The following is a 15,225-nucleotide window of genomic DNA, read 5'->3' as shown; positions in this document are numbered from 1 at the left end:
TATTGATTTCTTGATTGTTTCATTACATGGAGTCGTGAAAAAGGCACTCCAGTCCTCACATTTTAACCGCATTTGGATGCAATCCAAAGAATCACATCCACTTGTCACATTTTAACAACATCCGGATGCAGTTCAACGGAGTCGTGAAAAAGGCACTCCAATTCCTCACAATTTAACAGCATCCGGATGCAGTCCAAACGGAGTCGTGAAAAAGGCACTCCGTGCGCTACATTTTATTAGCAGTTGTTAGAGATCCCTATATGTACATAAATCAGATTGTACATCTCTACAGCCAGCGGCTTTCATTTTCCAAAAAGAGATAAGCGTGTTAACATGTCCAAACATTTGTTAATACAAACTAAATAATATTTAATATTTAAATAATATTTAATTTGTGAACATTTTTCCGGCAACTCACCAGAAGAAAATTTCCGAATGGAGTGCTGTTGGAGTACGTGTCGAAATCTTAACTGGTGATGGGAAGACAACCCAATTAGCAAATGAAGCAAAAACAGTTCAGCTTGGAACAAATGCAAGCGGAGGAAACACGCATGTTTGAGATTGAATTCAATGGAGAATTTTCATAATTTGTGTTATGTTTGGTTTACATTCGGCGTCTTTTCGTGATTTCGAAGGCGTTTCGTGATTTCGCGCGAAATCAAGCAAAAATTATCATGATTTCGCATACAAAAATGAAATCATCTCATTTCGTGATTTCAGCGAAATCAACATCGAAATCGCAGTACACATGATATACAACCCTGTTATTGCCTGAAAAAGTACCAAAAGTTGCAACACTTTTCACGTATCACAATAAACAAGGTAGATGGTCAATTGATGCAACAAAAAATGTTAGTATGAAAATTTGTAAACAATGTGAAAAAAATATTAAATTACTTTGTCACAATGTTTTTTTCAGTGTGTTATTGTACTTTTTTAATAGTAATGTTAGAAAAAAGAGCGTAAAAGAGTGTAAACTTGTCAAAAATTGTTTCCCCCATACAAATTTCTTAATAAATAATGGAACGAAAACTTCTGCTAAACTTCGGAGTACGGGAACGCATTTTTAGCACAATTTTTATCTATCGACATTTATTATTATGATGTCTCAACGATAAAATAATTTTTTTATTTTTTCATTTGTTACTACTATACACAATTAATACGATGTATAGATAATTTTACGATAATTTTCGAAATAAAGTTGTAAAATTCCATATTGTCGTATATTTTTGATGATTAATTCAATTTACAACAACTTGTTTTGAAAATTCATGTTCGATCAGCTGCGCATATGCATCTACCTTGATCATTGTGATATGTTTGAAATCAACAAAAAAATAAGTGTAAACACCGGGATGTATTTCAGGATTTCGTGAAATCCAGTGGATTTTAGAGCGCAAGTCTAAACTTGGCATTAATGTAATAAAGTTGTTAATATTTTTGTTTTGCACAAATAATAAATGCATTTTATTTGTTCTGGCATATTTTGTAATGGCTTGCACAATTTCCGCAGAATGCCTGTACCAAACACGTGCTTTGGACTGCCTCCTATTCTACCCCAAAGGGTTAGTTAAAATGCAATGCCAAAGGGTCAGTTAAAATGCAGTGCCAGAGGGTCAGTTAAAATGCAGTGCAAAAGGGTTAGTTAAAATGCAATACCAAAGGGTCAGTTAAAATGCAGTGCCAAAGGGTTAGTTAAAATGCAGTGCTTTGGAGTGCATCTTTCAGTAGTCACGCTCTTGTAAAAATCATCAGTGAAAATGCATAATTTGATGCACATCCAGATCACTTGTACATATCATTTAACTGCATCTTTGGAGGCAAACATTTTGCTGGGAAACTTTAAGCTGAAAACACATACAACGTTTGAGTAAAGTTTTGTGTCGTTTTGGCCGTTTTTACACTGTTGGGCATGATGCCGAAAAATTCAAATTCATTTGAAATATATGCCGGCAAACACATCAACGCCAGACTTTGATGTCGGCGTCGCCCTGTTGTTGTTGTTTTTTTGTCAACGCCCAACGCAATACTCATGGCAGAATAAGAAGGTAATCTCATTTGAAAAACCCGTCCTTGAGCTGCCAAATGCAACCATGCCTAAAAACAATATAAATGTTGTTTTTGTAATTGTATGTCAATGACAACAATAACAACATACTGACATACTATTTGTTTACGTTCTGTGAAATATTTGTTTACATAAAGGAGAATTAAATATTTTCGTAATTTGAAAAAATTGGACAAAAGAAAATGTTGTGTGATGTGATAGAAATCGTGGCTAATGCGAATATATTAAAGTGCTGTGAAAATTCGCTAAAATCCTGTGTAAAAGAAAGTTGGGAAATATCCATCGCAGCAGAAGAACGCCGAAAGCCAGCTGCCAAGGAAAACATTACACTGTTCCGGACGATGCAGTCACCCAAATTGATGCCATGATCCGGCATGTGGATTGAGACACACTATATGCTGCATTTGTTTTGTTTATGGTTATGACTGTTTGTGGTCCTGGTTACAGAATTTTTGATTCTGGAACAGAGGAACCAGAAACTGTTAACTGCAATAATACATCAACGAACATATGTATTTGGGTTGCTATAACAACAACCAATTGATATGCCGTAACAACCCAGCTAACAATTTTTGCCGATGGCTCTGATATCAGATTTTTTTCCGAGATTTCGTAACCTTTCTTTCCGATTATTTTCCGAGTGCTCTGCACAATCTCGGAAGGGAAATTTTGATTTGTTTTCTTTCCGATTAGTTTACGAGTACTCTGCACATAATCTGAAAGAATTTTTGATCTGTGTATTTTTCTCGCGAGCAAAAATCCCGAACTCTGGTTGAGAGTTGATTGTATACAAACAACGCCAGCGGCAAGGGAAATTTCTTTGCTTTGTTTGCATGCTGTACCTTGTTTTTTAGTTATTTCGCAGCAGTTAAGTGAATAAGACGTAGCGGAACAAATTATTGTGTGTTTTAAAACAAATTAAAATTGGAAGTTTGCATACACATTTTGTAAAAAGCTGTTTATAATAACAAATATTGTTAATTCTATTTTAGATACGCCAAATAAAGAACAACATCGTGATGACACATGGAAACTTTATTAGGAAAAGTTGTGTTATATATTTTTGCAAACACACAATATCAGCGGGCAGCAGCAATGAATACTATTAAATCCAACTTATGAAGATGATGAAATAAAGAATAAAAAACTTCGCATTAAACATCCGAACATTTTCAGAAATATAAATCACCGGAATTTTTTCCGATTTTCGGATAAAACCTTACGAAAATATTCAGATTTTTTTCCATATATCGGATAAAATATCCGATAATCTTCCGATTTTTTTCCGAATATCGGATCAAACATCCGATAATCTTCCGATTTTTTTTCCGAATATCGGATCAAACTTCCGATAATCTTCCGATTTTTTACCGAATATCGGATCAAACATCCGATAATTTTCCGATTTTTTTCCGAATATCGGATCAAACATCCGATAATCTTCCGAATTTGTTCCGATTTTCGAATGTTCCTTCCGAGTTTTTGCCGAAATTGTGCAGATAATCGAAAATTCCCTTAAAATTTCCCTTTTTTCATTCGAGTTTTTTGCGAATTCGTTCAGAATTCGGAAAGAAACTCTAATATTCCTTCCGATTTTTTTCCGATAAAACTTTCCGAATTCGTGGGCACCTTCACACAATTTTGTTCCGATTTCTGAACGAATTCGACATCAGAATCGCATACTTGTGCAGAGTTTCGTTCCGAATTCGGAAAAATATCGGAAAAAATTGTTAGCTGGGAAGCGTCAACCTTATGCTCACAGCGAACAAGCCGGTAAGTAATTGGGTTGGAGCGAAGATTAATGGGTTTATATTTATGCATTAAATGTGTGATGATTGTTACAGGTGAAACATTGATGAATTCCCCGTGTCCGTGGTGGCGGAACTAACCAATGAGGGTGTTGACAAGCGGAACATGTTGAAATTGGCTCCTGGTGGCTATGTTAGTCGTTTTGTCATCTGCCGAATTTGCAGTCGTTTGCCTTAACGAAGAGATCCAACCTTCCTCAACCCAAAATAGCTAACACAAATACAATAAACGGAGCGGTTAACCTAAATGTGCTAACAACACTTCACTAATTAAATTGAAAATAAACAGCATAAATATTGTGTCATTTCGGGGTCCATACCTTCCGAAAGTTGTTTCCCCTAGCAAAAAAAAAAAAATAAATAAAATGTTGTAGCCATGAATACTTTCCATTTATTTTATTGATAAACATCAATGATGCGATAATACATATCATCTACATTGGACATGTCCTTGCGCAAAAATAATATATGTATAATAAATAACACAAATATATACATTAACAAGTTATGTAGATTGTATTAAATTAACTATTATTATTTAAACGCCGTAGTCCATCTTGGAACTGGATGTTCTCTCAATAATTTTCGTGTCAAACAGCCATTTAGTTGGGTTACCGTAGGATTTATTGAGGTTTTGGTGATTATATGAGGAAGCAAGCAAGGCCCATGTTTGAGAGAAATATTACAATGTGCAAGGCTGATACTGTCGTTCACTCCTTTCATTTATTGACATTTTAAAGCTTTTGGGCCAATATGGACTTGACCAAGAAATACATTGGGGGTTATTCTGAACAAAAGTACAAAAGTTCCCCGCGAGTCTTACCTTTCTGTCGTTACAACTTAAGGCAGAAAGCGAAAAACTCACGGGGAATTTTCGTTCAGAATAACCCTAATTATATTGCTGTAAACGGGATCAGAAGGAATACTTTTGGGAACAATTTCTAGTCCATCCTCGAACATTTGAATTGTACGTTTGGAAGATTTTGGGCCATTATCTCAAGAAGTATGTATATACTTGCCCACAAAAAAAAATCCTGCATGCTGCGTCCAAACTGCACTTATGCCAAACATTTTGTGTGGGAGACACCTAAGGGATGAGACCGATACAGTCTATCATCTATGCCAAGAAGAAATATTACGATGTGCAAACTGGTTCCTTACCCGTACGCACCATATCAGCGAAAAATATTGAATTTGTGGGTTGTGCCGGAAAATTTGGGCTGATATGGATCATCCTCGTAATTGATCAAAGTTTGAACATTATATTACGAGGACCAAAATGTGGACCACATCGGCTGATCCTTTCGAGAGTTATCTTGCAGTCGGACGGACGAACTGAGATAATCGACTCCAAATGAAAAATTTATATTGAAAATTTGTAAATAATTGAAAATAAAATAAATTGAAAATGTAAATATAATTGACATATGTATGTGTGTTTTAACATATACATACAAAGTTTGTCAAAATCATTTTGTCAATGAAGGGACGGCAAAGCGAATACAACTCTGTGGGTTGTGAGCGTGAGGTTACCTTGTATCATGCGCAATACTTTACTCAAACGTTGTATGTGCTTTCAGCTTTACTCAAACATTAGCTGTGTTCCAGAACTAAAAAGTTTTTACAATTTTTACGACTTTTACACATTTTACTCGAAAAAGCGTTCCCGTACACAAAAAAGTTGTAAAATGTTCACTTCTCTTTAAACAAAAATGGCGCTGAATGACGCTCTCTTTAAAAACTTTTTACACGACAAATTTGGGCGAGTAAAAAAATAGTAACATGGTTGCCGGCGTCTGATTGGCTGATACGCCGACTTTGACATTTGTTCCAGTTTTTTTGACGTATTTTCCATTTTTCCGTTCCCGAACTTTTTGAAAAAACTTTTATGTGACAACACAATTTCTTTCTTTCTCTCTTTTACGAGTTTTACTATTAAAAAGTACGGGAACAAAGCAATTGTAGCTTAGTTCCCGTACTTTTTAATGGTAAAACACGTAAAAGAGAGAACGTCAACAAATTTGTTCTCACACACAATTTTTTTGAAATAGTTCGGGAACGGAAAAATGGAAAATACGTCAAAAAACTGGAACAAATGTCAAAGTCGGCGTATCAGCCAATCAGACGCCGGCAACCATGTTACTATTTTTTTACTCGCCCAAATTTGTCGTGTGAAAAGTTTTTAAAGAGAGCGTCATTCAGCGCCATTTTTGTTTAAAGAGAAGTGAACATTTTACAACTTTTTTGTGTACGGGAACGCTTTTTCGAGTAAAATGTGTAAAAGTCATAAAAATTGTAAAAACTTTTTAGTTCTGGAACACAGCTTGTATGTGTTTTTAGCTCAGTGTTCGCCAGCGAGCCCTTACTGAGAGGAAGTGAGCATACATTACTGTGTGTTTAAAGGCCCCCACTCATTAGTCAGTCTGACTGCCAGCATTTATGGTAGTATGTGTAAATTTTTGAAATTTTGAGAATGTATGTGTGAGTTTTCCAAGACTTATGAAAATCAAAATAGTTTTGATTTCAAAATGAACCCCCATCAGTCTGGGTGAATTGTGTTTATTTTCAAATTGTCAATAAATAATTTTGAAAAACAGAAAATAATGTTGGTGTTGGAACACAAAAAACGTAGAATTCATTCATTTTTGGAGAAAAAACTCAAGATTTTTAGACTTGACTGATGGTTCGTGCTACACACTTGTCAGTCACACATACAGAAAGGGTTCATCGGACTGACGGCACAGACTGATAAATGAGTGGGGGCCTTTACATTGAAAGTTACGCTCACTTGTTCTCAGTAAGGGCTCGCTGGTGAACACTGTTTTAGCTTAAAGGCCAAGTACTACTTAATTCAAATGAATTAGGCAGCATCTGGGCACACCTTAAAGGCCTGGGTACATAAACTGCCTCGCCTGCTTACCTAGCGCTTAAAGCCCTCGGCACATACGGTCCGTTTAGTGACACGTTGGGACGCGGTTGGTTACACTTAATCAGATTAACCCAGTGGGTTTGAGTTTCAAATGTCAATTCCATAGCGCATATGTCAAATAAAGCCCCATAAAGTGGGTTAATCCGGCAAAAAAACTCTAGTGTAACCGTGCTATAAGACTTAATGTTCACTCTCACAATGAACAGAGTCGTATTCCATCGTTTGGCGATGACTTGTTTCACAAAAGGACAATAGGCGGCGTCAGTGATGAAATATTTCAACGGCGTTACAAAACAACAGTGCGACCAGGTTGTTTGTTAATTTGCTAACCGCGAATATTTGCCATCATTTCGCGCAATCAAACAAGCACCAACAAGCTCCCCAAACAAAGGAAATGCTATTTTGTATAAAATACAGTAAAATTTATTATTGAACAGATAACAGCATGAGTAACTTTCCAAATAAAAGAAAGCCCGGCCCTCCTGGTGGTTCAACAAACGGCGGGGCAAGTACGCAGAATAAAAAGCCGAGGTAAGCCCCAAAACAAATCGATCGGTAATTTGCGAAATCATTAACATGAAAACATTATTTAGAAACTTTGAGGATGATGACGACGACATGGGCGGAGGAGGATTTGAAATTGATTTCAATAATGATGACATGGATATGACTCAGCTATTGGGAGATGGTCCAGAGAATCAACAGACTTCAGTGAAATGGTCTCGCGTGGATCCACCCGAATTGGATCCTGAAACCGACAACTTGGTGTTTCAACAAATTGATGTGGAAAACTATGTTGGCTTTCCCTTGCCGGGTATGCCAGGAGCTCGCCTGGGTCCCGTACCTGTGATACGCATGTATGGCATTACAATGGAGGGTAATTCGGTGTGTTGTCATGTCCACGGCTATTGTCCCTACTTTTATTTGGCTGCTCCACAAGGTTTTGAACAAAAAGATTGCTATAAATTCCGTGAGGCATTGGATAAGAAAGTCCTTGCAGATATGCGCAGCAACAAGGATAATGTCCAGGAAGCAGTTTTAAAAGTGGAATTGGTGGAACGTTTAAATATTTATTTCTATCAGGGTGATACCAAACAGAAATACATAAAAATCACCCTGTCCATGCCAAAGTTTGTGGCTGCTGCTTCCCGGCTACTCAAGCGGGACATCATCTATGGTGATTTTGATTTTCAAGATTGTCGTGCCTTTGAGAATAACATAGATTTTGATATACGTTTTATGGTGGATACCGGAGTGGTGGGTTGTAATTGGATCGAGCTGCCGGCGGGAACATGGCGGCAGAGAGGACGAAATTCCAAACCCTTGCCAGAAAGTCGTTGTCAAATTGAGGTCGATGTGGCATTTGATAAATTCATATCCCATGAACCGGAAGGAGAATGGTCTAAGGTGGCTCCCTTTCGTATTTTATCCTTTGACATAGAATGCGCTGGTCGCAAGGGCATATTTCCAGAACCCAAAATGGATCCGGTTATTCAAATTGCCAATATGGTTATACGTCAGGGAGATCATGAGCCGTTCATACGTAATGTCTTCACCTTGAATACCTGTGCTCCCATAGTGGGTAGCCAGGTATTGTGTTTCAATACAGAAACCGAACTATTGGATAAATGGTCTAGTTTTGTGCGTGAGGTTGATCCTGATATATTGACGGGTTATAACATCAATAACTTTGATATACCCTATCTGCTGAACCGGGCGGCCCATTTGAAGGTAAAGAATTTTGAATATTTGGGTAGAATTAAGAATATCCGCTCGGTTATCAAGGAACAGGTGCTGCAGTCCAAGCAAATGGGAAGAAGAGAGAATAAATATGTTAATTTCGAGGGACGTGTTCCGTTTGATTTGCTGTTTGTTTTGCTGAGAGATTATAAGCTGCGTTCCTATACCTTGAATGCTGTCTCCTACCACTTTTTGCAGGAACAAAAGGAAGATGTTCATCACAGTATTATTACAGACTTGCAAAATGGTGATGAACAGACGAGGAGACGTTTGGCCATGTATTGCCTTAAGGATGCCTATTTGCCCTTGAGGCTGTTGGATAAGCTGATGTCCATTGTAAACTACATGGAAATGGCAAGAGTAACGGGAGTGACGTTGGAATCGTTGCTAACAAGGGGCCAACAAATTAAAGTTTTGAGCCAATTACTGAGAAAGGCGAAGACAAAAGGTTTCATTATGCCATCATATTCGTCTCAGGGTTCAGAGGAACAATATGAGGGAGCCACTGTTATTGAACCAAAAAGAGGTTATTATGCTGATCCCATATCCACACTTGATTTTGCCTCACTATATCCCAGTATTATGATGGCCCATAACCTGTGTTACACCACATTGCTGCAGCCGGGAACGAAAGATAAATTGGGCCTTAAAGATGATGATGTGGAAAGGACACCCGCCAACAATACCTTTGTAAAGGCCAGCGTGCGCAGAGGTCTGTTGCCAGAGATTTTGGAGTCTCTACTAAGTGCCCGTAAGAGGGCCAAAAATGATTTAAAGGTGGAAACGGATCCCTTTAAACGTAAAGTGCTGGATGGTCGTCAATTGGCTTTGAAAATTTCCGCCAATTCGGTATATGGTTTTACCGGGGCCCAGGTGGGCAAACTACCATGTTTGGAAATCTCCGGTTCGGTTACCTCATATGGTCGTACCATGATTGAAATGACCAAAAATGAAGTGGAAACCCACTATACCCGGGCCAATGGTTATGAAAATGATGCTGTGGTTATTTATGGTGACACCGATTCTGTGATGGTCAACTTTGGTGTCAAATCTCTAGAGAAAGCCATGGAATTGGGTAGAGAGGCAGCCGATTTGGTTTCATCGAAATTTGTGCGACCCATTAAATTGGAATTTGAAAAGGTCTACTATCCCTATTTACTGATCAACAAGAAACGTTATGCGGGGCTTTATTTCACAAGGACAGAAACTTATGATAAAATGGATTGTAAAGGCATTGAAACGGTACGCAGAGACAACTCACCATTGGTGGCAAATTTGATGAATACCTGTTTGCAAAAGTTGCTTATTGAAAGGAATCCCGATGGAGCCGTGGAATATGCCAAGCAGACCATTGCCGATTTGCTTTGTAATCGTATTGATATTTCCCAATTGGTGATAACCAAAGAATTGGCCAAAACAGATTATGCCGCCAAACAGGCTCATGTGGAGTTGGCCAATAAAATGAAAAAACGTGATCCGGGCACAGCACCTAAACTGGGGGATCGTGTACCCTACGTCATTTGTGCAGCGGCCAAAAATACACCCGCCTATGCAAAGGCCGAAGATCCTTTGTATGTTTTGGAAAATTGTGTGCCCATAGATGCAAATTATTATTTGGAGCAACAGCTGTCAAAGCCCTTGCTGCGTATCTTTGAACCCATATTGGGTGATAAGGCGGAGTCGGTACTACTGAGTAAGTAAAGTTTAAGGAAGAGAAAAGAGAAAATCTAAAATTGTGTCCTTTCTTCTTTTGCAGAGGGAGAACACACAAGAACCCGCACTGTGGTCACATCCAAAGTTGGTGGTTTGGCTGGTTTTATGACCAAAAAATCCTCCTGTTTGGGCTGTAAAGCCTTGATGCCAAAAGGTTATGAAAACGCCCCTCTTTGTCCACATTGTGAACCGAAAATGGGTGAACTCTATATGAAGGAAGTTGTGGCAAAGCGTCAAATGGAAGAAACCTTCTCGCGGCTATGGACAGAATGTCAACGTTGCCAGGGTAGCTTACATGAAGAGGTCTTATGTTCAAATCGTGATTGCCCGATTTTTTATATGCGCCAAAAGATACGCATGGATTTGGATACACAAGAGAAGCGGGTTCGACGTTTTGGCCTACCGGAATGGTAGAGAATCCTTTTTTTTCTTTATGTTTGGCTTGGTTTTGTTATAGTGTGTAAATGATGTTGAAATAAAAGCGATGTCCAATTTTTATTCCTAATACCTCAAAAGATATATGTGTCTACTCCGGTTATATCGGATTTTCCATAGGGAAACAGGCTGGCTGGGAGAGAAAATCCCTTTGGCGAAAAATCAAAGGCAGAGACACTTTCAAAAGCTTCTATAGAAGCACCCTGTTTTTCAGAAAGGGTCTTTAGATGCCCGCATTCTTTCAGAAAGGGTCTTTAGATGCCCGCATTCTTTCAGAAAGGGTCTTTAGATGCCCGCATTCTTTCAGAAAGGGTCTTTAGATGCCCGCATTCTTTCAGAAAGGGTCTTTAGATGCCCGCATTCTTTCAGAAAGGGTCTTTAGATGCCCGCATTCTTTCAGAAAGAGTTTAGTTGCCGGCATTCTTTCAGAAAGGGTCTTTAGATGCCCGCATTCTTTCAGAAGGGTCTTTAGATGCCCGCATTCTTTCAGAAAGGGTCTTTAAATGCCCGCATTCTTTCAGAAAGGGTCTTTAGGATGCCCGCATTCTTTCCGAAAGGGTCTTTAGATGCCCGCATTCTTTCAGAAAGGGTCTTTAGATGCCCGCATTCTTTCAGAAAGGGTATTTAGATGCCCGCATTCTTTCAGAAAGGGTATTTAGATGCCCGCATTCTTTCAGAAAGGGTCTTTAGATGCCCGCATTCTTTCAGAAAGGGTCTTTAGATGCCCGCATTCTTTCAGAAAGGGTCTTTAGATGCCCGCATTCTTTCAGAAAGGGTCTTTAGATGCCCGCATTCTTTCAGAAAGGGTCTTTAGATGCCCGCATTCTTTCAGAAGGGGTCTTTAGATGCCCGCATTCTTTCAGAAAGGGTCTTTAGATGCCCGCATTCTTTCAGAAAGGGTCTTTAGATGCCCGCATTCTTTCAGAAAGGGTCTTTAGATGCCCGCATTCTTTCAGAAAGGGTCTTTAGATGCCCGCATTCTTTCAGAAATGGTCTATAGAAGCACCCTTTATTTTAGAAAGGGTCTATAGAAGCACCCTTTATTTTAGAAAGGGTCTATAGAAGCACCCTTTATTTTAGAAAGGATCTATAGAAGCACCCTTTATTTAAGAAAGGGTCTATAGAAGCACCCTTTATTTTAGAAAGGGTCTATAGAAGCACCCTTTATTTTAGAAAGGGTCTATAGAAGCACCCTTTATTTTAGAAAGGGTCTATAGAAGCACCCTTTATTTTAGAAAGGGTCTATAGAAGCGCCATTTATTTTAGAAAGGGTGTAAAGAAGCGCCATTTATTTTAGAAGCCCACTTTCTTTCAGAAACGTCTATGGAAAATGGCGTATAGAAGCCCGCTTTCCCTCAGAAAGGGTCTAAAGAAGCCCGCTTTGTTTCAGAAAAGGTTTACAGAAGCCCGCTTTCTTTCAGAAGGGGCCTATGGAAGCCCGCTTTCTTTCAAAAAGGGTCTATAGATGCCCGCTTTATTTCAGAAAAGGTCTATGGAAGCACTCTTTTTTAAGTAAGCGTCTATAGAAGCCCGTTTTCTTTTAGAAAGGTTCTATGGAAGCACGCTTTCATTCAAAAAGGGTCTATGATAGCCCTCTTTCTTTCGAAAATGTTTTACAAAAGCACGCTTTCTTTCAGAAAGGGTCTATAGAAGACCGCATTCTTTCGGAAAGGGTCTATAGAAGACCGCATTCTTTCGGAAAGGGTCTATAGAAGCACCCTTTCTTCCAGAGAGGGTCTTTAGAAGAACGCTTTCTTGCAAAAAGGGTCTATAGAAGGCCGCTTTCTATCAGAAAGTGTCTATCGAAGCACCCTTTCTATCGGAAAGGTTTTATCGAAGCACCCTTTCTATCGGAAAGGTTCTATCGAAGCACACATTCTTTCAGAAAGGGTCTATAGAAACCAGCTATCTTTCAGAAATTGTCTATGGAAGCCACCTGTCTTTCAGAAAGTACCTATGGAAGCCACGTTTTTTCAGAAAGGATCTATAGAAGCCACCTTTCTTCCCAAAGGATCTACAGAATCTACCTATCTTTTAGAAAAAATATACAGAAGCCACCTTTCTTTCAGAAAGGGTCTATAGAAGCACCTTTCTTTTAGATAGAGTCTATGGAAGTCTATAGTAGCCCGCTTTTTCTCAGAAAAAGTCTATAGTAGCCCGCTATATTTCAGAAAGGGTCTATAGAAGTCCGCTTCCTCCCAGAAAGGGTCTTTAGAAGCAAGTTTTCTTTGAGAAAGAGTCTATAGAAGCACCCTTTTTTCAGTAAGCGTCTATAGAAGTCCGTTTTCCTTTAGAAAGGTTCTATAGAAGCACGCTTTCTTTCAGAAAGGGTCTATAGAAGACCGCGTTCTTTCGGAAAGGGTCTATGGAAGCGCGCTTTCTTTCACCAATGGTCTATGGAAGACCGCTTTCTCTCAAAAGGGGTCTATAGAATCCCGCTTTTTTCGGAAAGGATCTATAGAAGCCCGTTTTCTTTCGAATAGAGTAATATGGATGGTGCTCCCACGCTAAACATATCCTAAACACTATCCTAAACTCGAATCACATTGCGATATAATTATTCTATAGTAAATTTATTGTAATTTTTGTTTTACTAAAATGTAACATACAAAAATCTATTATTATACCATTAAGATAGTACAGAAATATACCCTAAAATATTAGCTGTTGTTGGAAACGCAGGGAGGAGGGGGTGGTTTAAGAAATGCACAACGAATTCTCTGATGTTTGTTTGCATTATTGCCTTTCACAATAGAATAGAATTTTTGGTTATTATAAATCTTTAAATTTCAAATGTTTTTCTCATCATAATTTAATTGTGTATCATTTTGTTTTACTTTTTTTAATAATAATAACTTAAATATTATAAACAAAAAAAGGAAATCATACAATAGAAGTGTAGGGTACACAGAAAGGGGTGTGAAATGAAATGCGTTTTAGTTCATTAACCAAAAAGAGGAATTATTTTTTAATTGTTGCAAAGGTATTTTTGTTTTCGTTTTTCTGTTTGTTTTTTTTTTTATAAATAAGACTATTTACGACTTTGCAAGGTATTGGAAAGCCAATCCATGGCTTGATCAAGACCTTCACCTTTTGTCGCTGATGTTTTGAATATTTGGAAAGTGCGATTTTTGAGATTTTCCAAACCCAAAGCATGATGGACCTCGGCAACGGTCATACAGCCTTCCATATCTTGTTTGTTGGCTAATACTACCAATACGGCACCGGCAAGTTCTTCTTCCTATAGAACAGTCTCATTAAAAACAACTCCCAAGTACCATTATCTCCATTCCCCACTTACCCTTAACATATACAATAGTTCATCTTTGGAAATACCTATTCTATCACGATCTGCCGAATCAACCACATATATAATGGCATCTGTATTGCTGTAATAACATCTCCAGTAGGGTCTAAAAACAAACAACAACATATTAATAATTAATTATTTTATATTTACTATTATTCCTTCTTACCGTATACTTGTCTGGCCGCCCAAATCCCACACTTGAAACTTCAAATTCTTATATGTTACTTGCTCCACGTTAAAACCTATTGTTGGAATGGTTGTCACGACTTCACCCACTTGCAAGCGATACAGAATAGTTGTTTTGCCAGCTCCATCAAGACCCAAAATTAAAATACGCATTTCCCTTGAACCCAATAGACCTCGAAAATAACTTAAAACTCCACCTAGATAATGGCAAACAAAACATCATTACAGTTTAGATTAAAAAAATAAAAACAAATATCCTTAATTCTTGTTTGACAGTCAGTCCAGTCCAAGACAAGACTGACTCACAACGTCACTTATCTTTGGTGTTTTCCTTTTGTGTTGGTTTTTCTACTAACCCATTTTCTTGTTATTGGTTTTTTCTATATAACTGCAAATGGAATAGTTTAAATGTTTACTTTTTCAATGACTTTTTCTATTATTTAATTAAGTTTATAAAATATGCAAAAAACTTCTATGATGGGCTTAATATATTTTCCTCTTCTTTCGGAACTGTCAAATTGGCAGCCAGTCAATGAGAGAGCAAGCAAATGACAACAATCGGAGAGAATAAAGAGAGCAAAAGAGTAAAAAAATGACGTGTCGCAGACGGAGAATGACATTCAATGTCGGTCAAATGAAAGCAACGCCGTTATACAACATTTAATTTAGGCTACGTTTACATTAACCCTTTCAGTGTCAAAAATAATTTCTGTCCATGTAAAGACATTGCTAAAGCAGTGTTTACACTAGTCATCAATGTCGTATGAGCTGTCACTTCTTTTATCCATTCAACATTCTCTATGTTTGTCAAAATTGGCGAATTCCTCACAAGTTTAAATTTTTACCTACAAATATAAATAAAGGCCTGTAGTGCGATTCTCTACAACTCTCGGAACATACAGCCCGTTTAGTGTTGGAACACGCATTGTCCTAAAAAAGTTAAATTACATTTAACTTTAACCCGTCGGTCATATTGTTGTTTTGCAAAAAACTTGGCATCACTTACACTTTTTTCATGTGAATGTTGTAACGT

At 37.9% G+C, this 15,225-nt stretch overlaps 2 protein-coding genes across 2 annotated transcripts; one reads left to right on the top strand and one right to left on the bottom strand.

Annotated features, from left to right (window-relative positions):
- The first annotated feature begins 6,760 nt into the window (after positions 1-6,760).
- PolD1 (DNA polymerase delta 1, catalytic subunit) lies at positions 6,761-10,776 on the top strand. The gene is made up of 3 exons (XM_073987166.1): positions 6,761-7,339; positions 7,402-10,241; positions 10,305-10,776. Exons 1-3 carry the CDS (start codon positions 7,254-7,256, stop codon positions 10,673-10,675), a joined length of 3,297 nt encoding a protein of 1,098 aa, XP_073843267.1. The 5' UTR covers positions 6,761-7,253; the 3' UTR covers positions 10,676-10,776.
- A 2,477-nt stretch (positions 10,777-13,253) lies between these two features.
- Positions 13,254-14,748, bottom strand: Arl1 (ADP ribosylation factor-like 1). The gene is made up of 4 exons (XM_073987165.1): positions 14,549-14,748; positions 14,173-14,389; positions 13,998-14,109; positions 13,254-13,937 (listed from the first exon to the last, which is right to left on the bottom strand). Exons 1-4 carry the CDS (start codon positions 14,550-14,552, stop codon positions 13,728-13,730), a joined length of 543 nt encoding a protein of 180 aa, XP_073843266.1. The 5' UTR covers positions 14,553-14,748; the 3' UTR covers positions 13,254-13,727.
- Between the last annotated feature and the right edge of the window lie 477 nt (positions 14,749-15,225).

This window comes from Musca autumnalis, unplaced genomic scaffold (assembly GCF_047663935.1).
Source record: "Musca autumnalis isolate F117 unplaced genomic scaffold, ASM4766393v1 scaffold_4, whole genome shotgun sequence".
Classification (NCBI taxonomy): domain Eukaryota; kingdom Metazoa; phylum Arthropoda; class Insecta; order Diptera; family Muscidae; genus Musca; species Musca autumnalis.
The sequence above is the reverse complement of the archived record's forward strand: the minus strand, read 5'-3'. Positions and strand labels throughout refer to the sequence as shown.

Excerpts from the sequence above, each read along its gene's own strand:
- Arl1 (XM_073987165.1), bottom strand. Across the intron at positions 14,110-14,172 it reads GGCGGCCAGACAAGTATACG|ACCCTACTGGAGATGTTATT; the intron begins GTAAGAAGGAAT and ends GTTTGTTTTTAG. Across the intron at positions 13,938-13,997 it reads AACTATTGTATATGTTAAGG|GAAGAAGAACTTGCCGGTGC; the intron begins GTAAGTGGGGAA and ends ACTGTTCTATAG.
- PolD1 (XM_073987166.1), top strand. The coding sequence starts at position 7,254 with ATGAGTAACTTTCCAAATAAAAGAAAGCCCGGCCCTCCTGGTGGTTCA. Across the intron at positions 7,340-7,401 it reads ACGCAGAATAAAAAGCCGAG|AAACTTTGAGGATGATGACG; the intron begins GTAAGCCCCAAA and ends AACATTATTTAG. Across the intron at positions 10,242-10,304 it reads GGCGGAGTCGGTACTACTGA|AGGGAGAACACACAAGAACC; the intron begins GTAAGTAAAGTT and ends CTTCTTTTGCAG.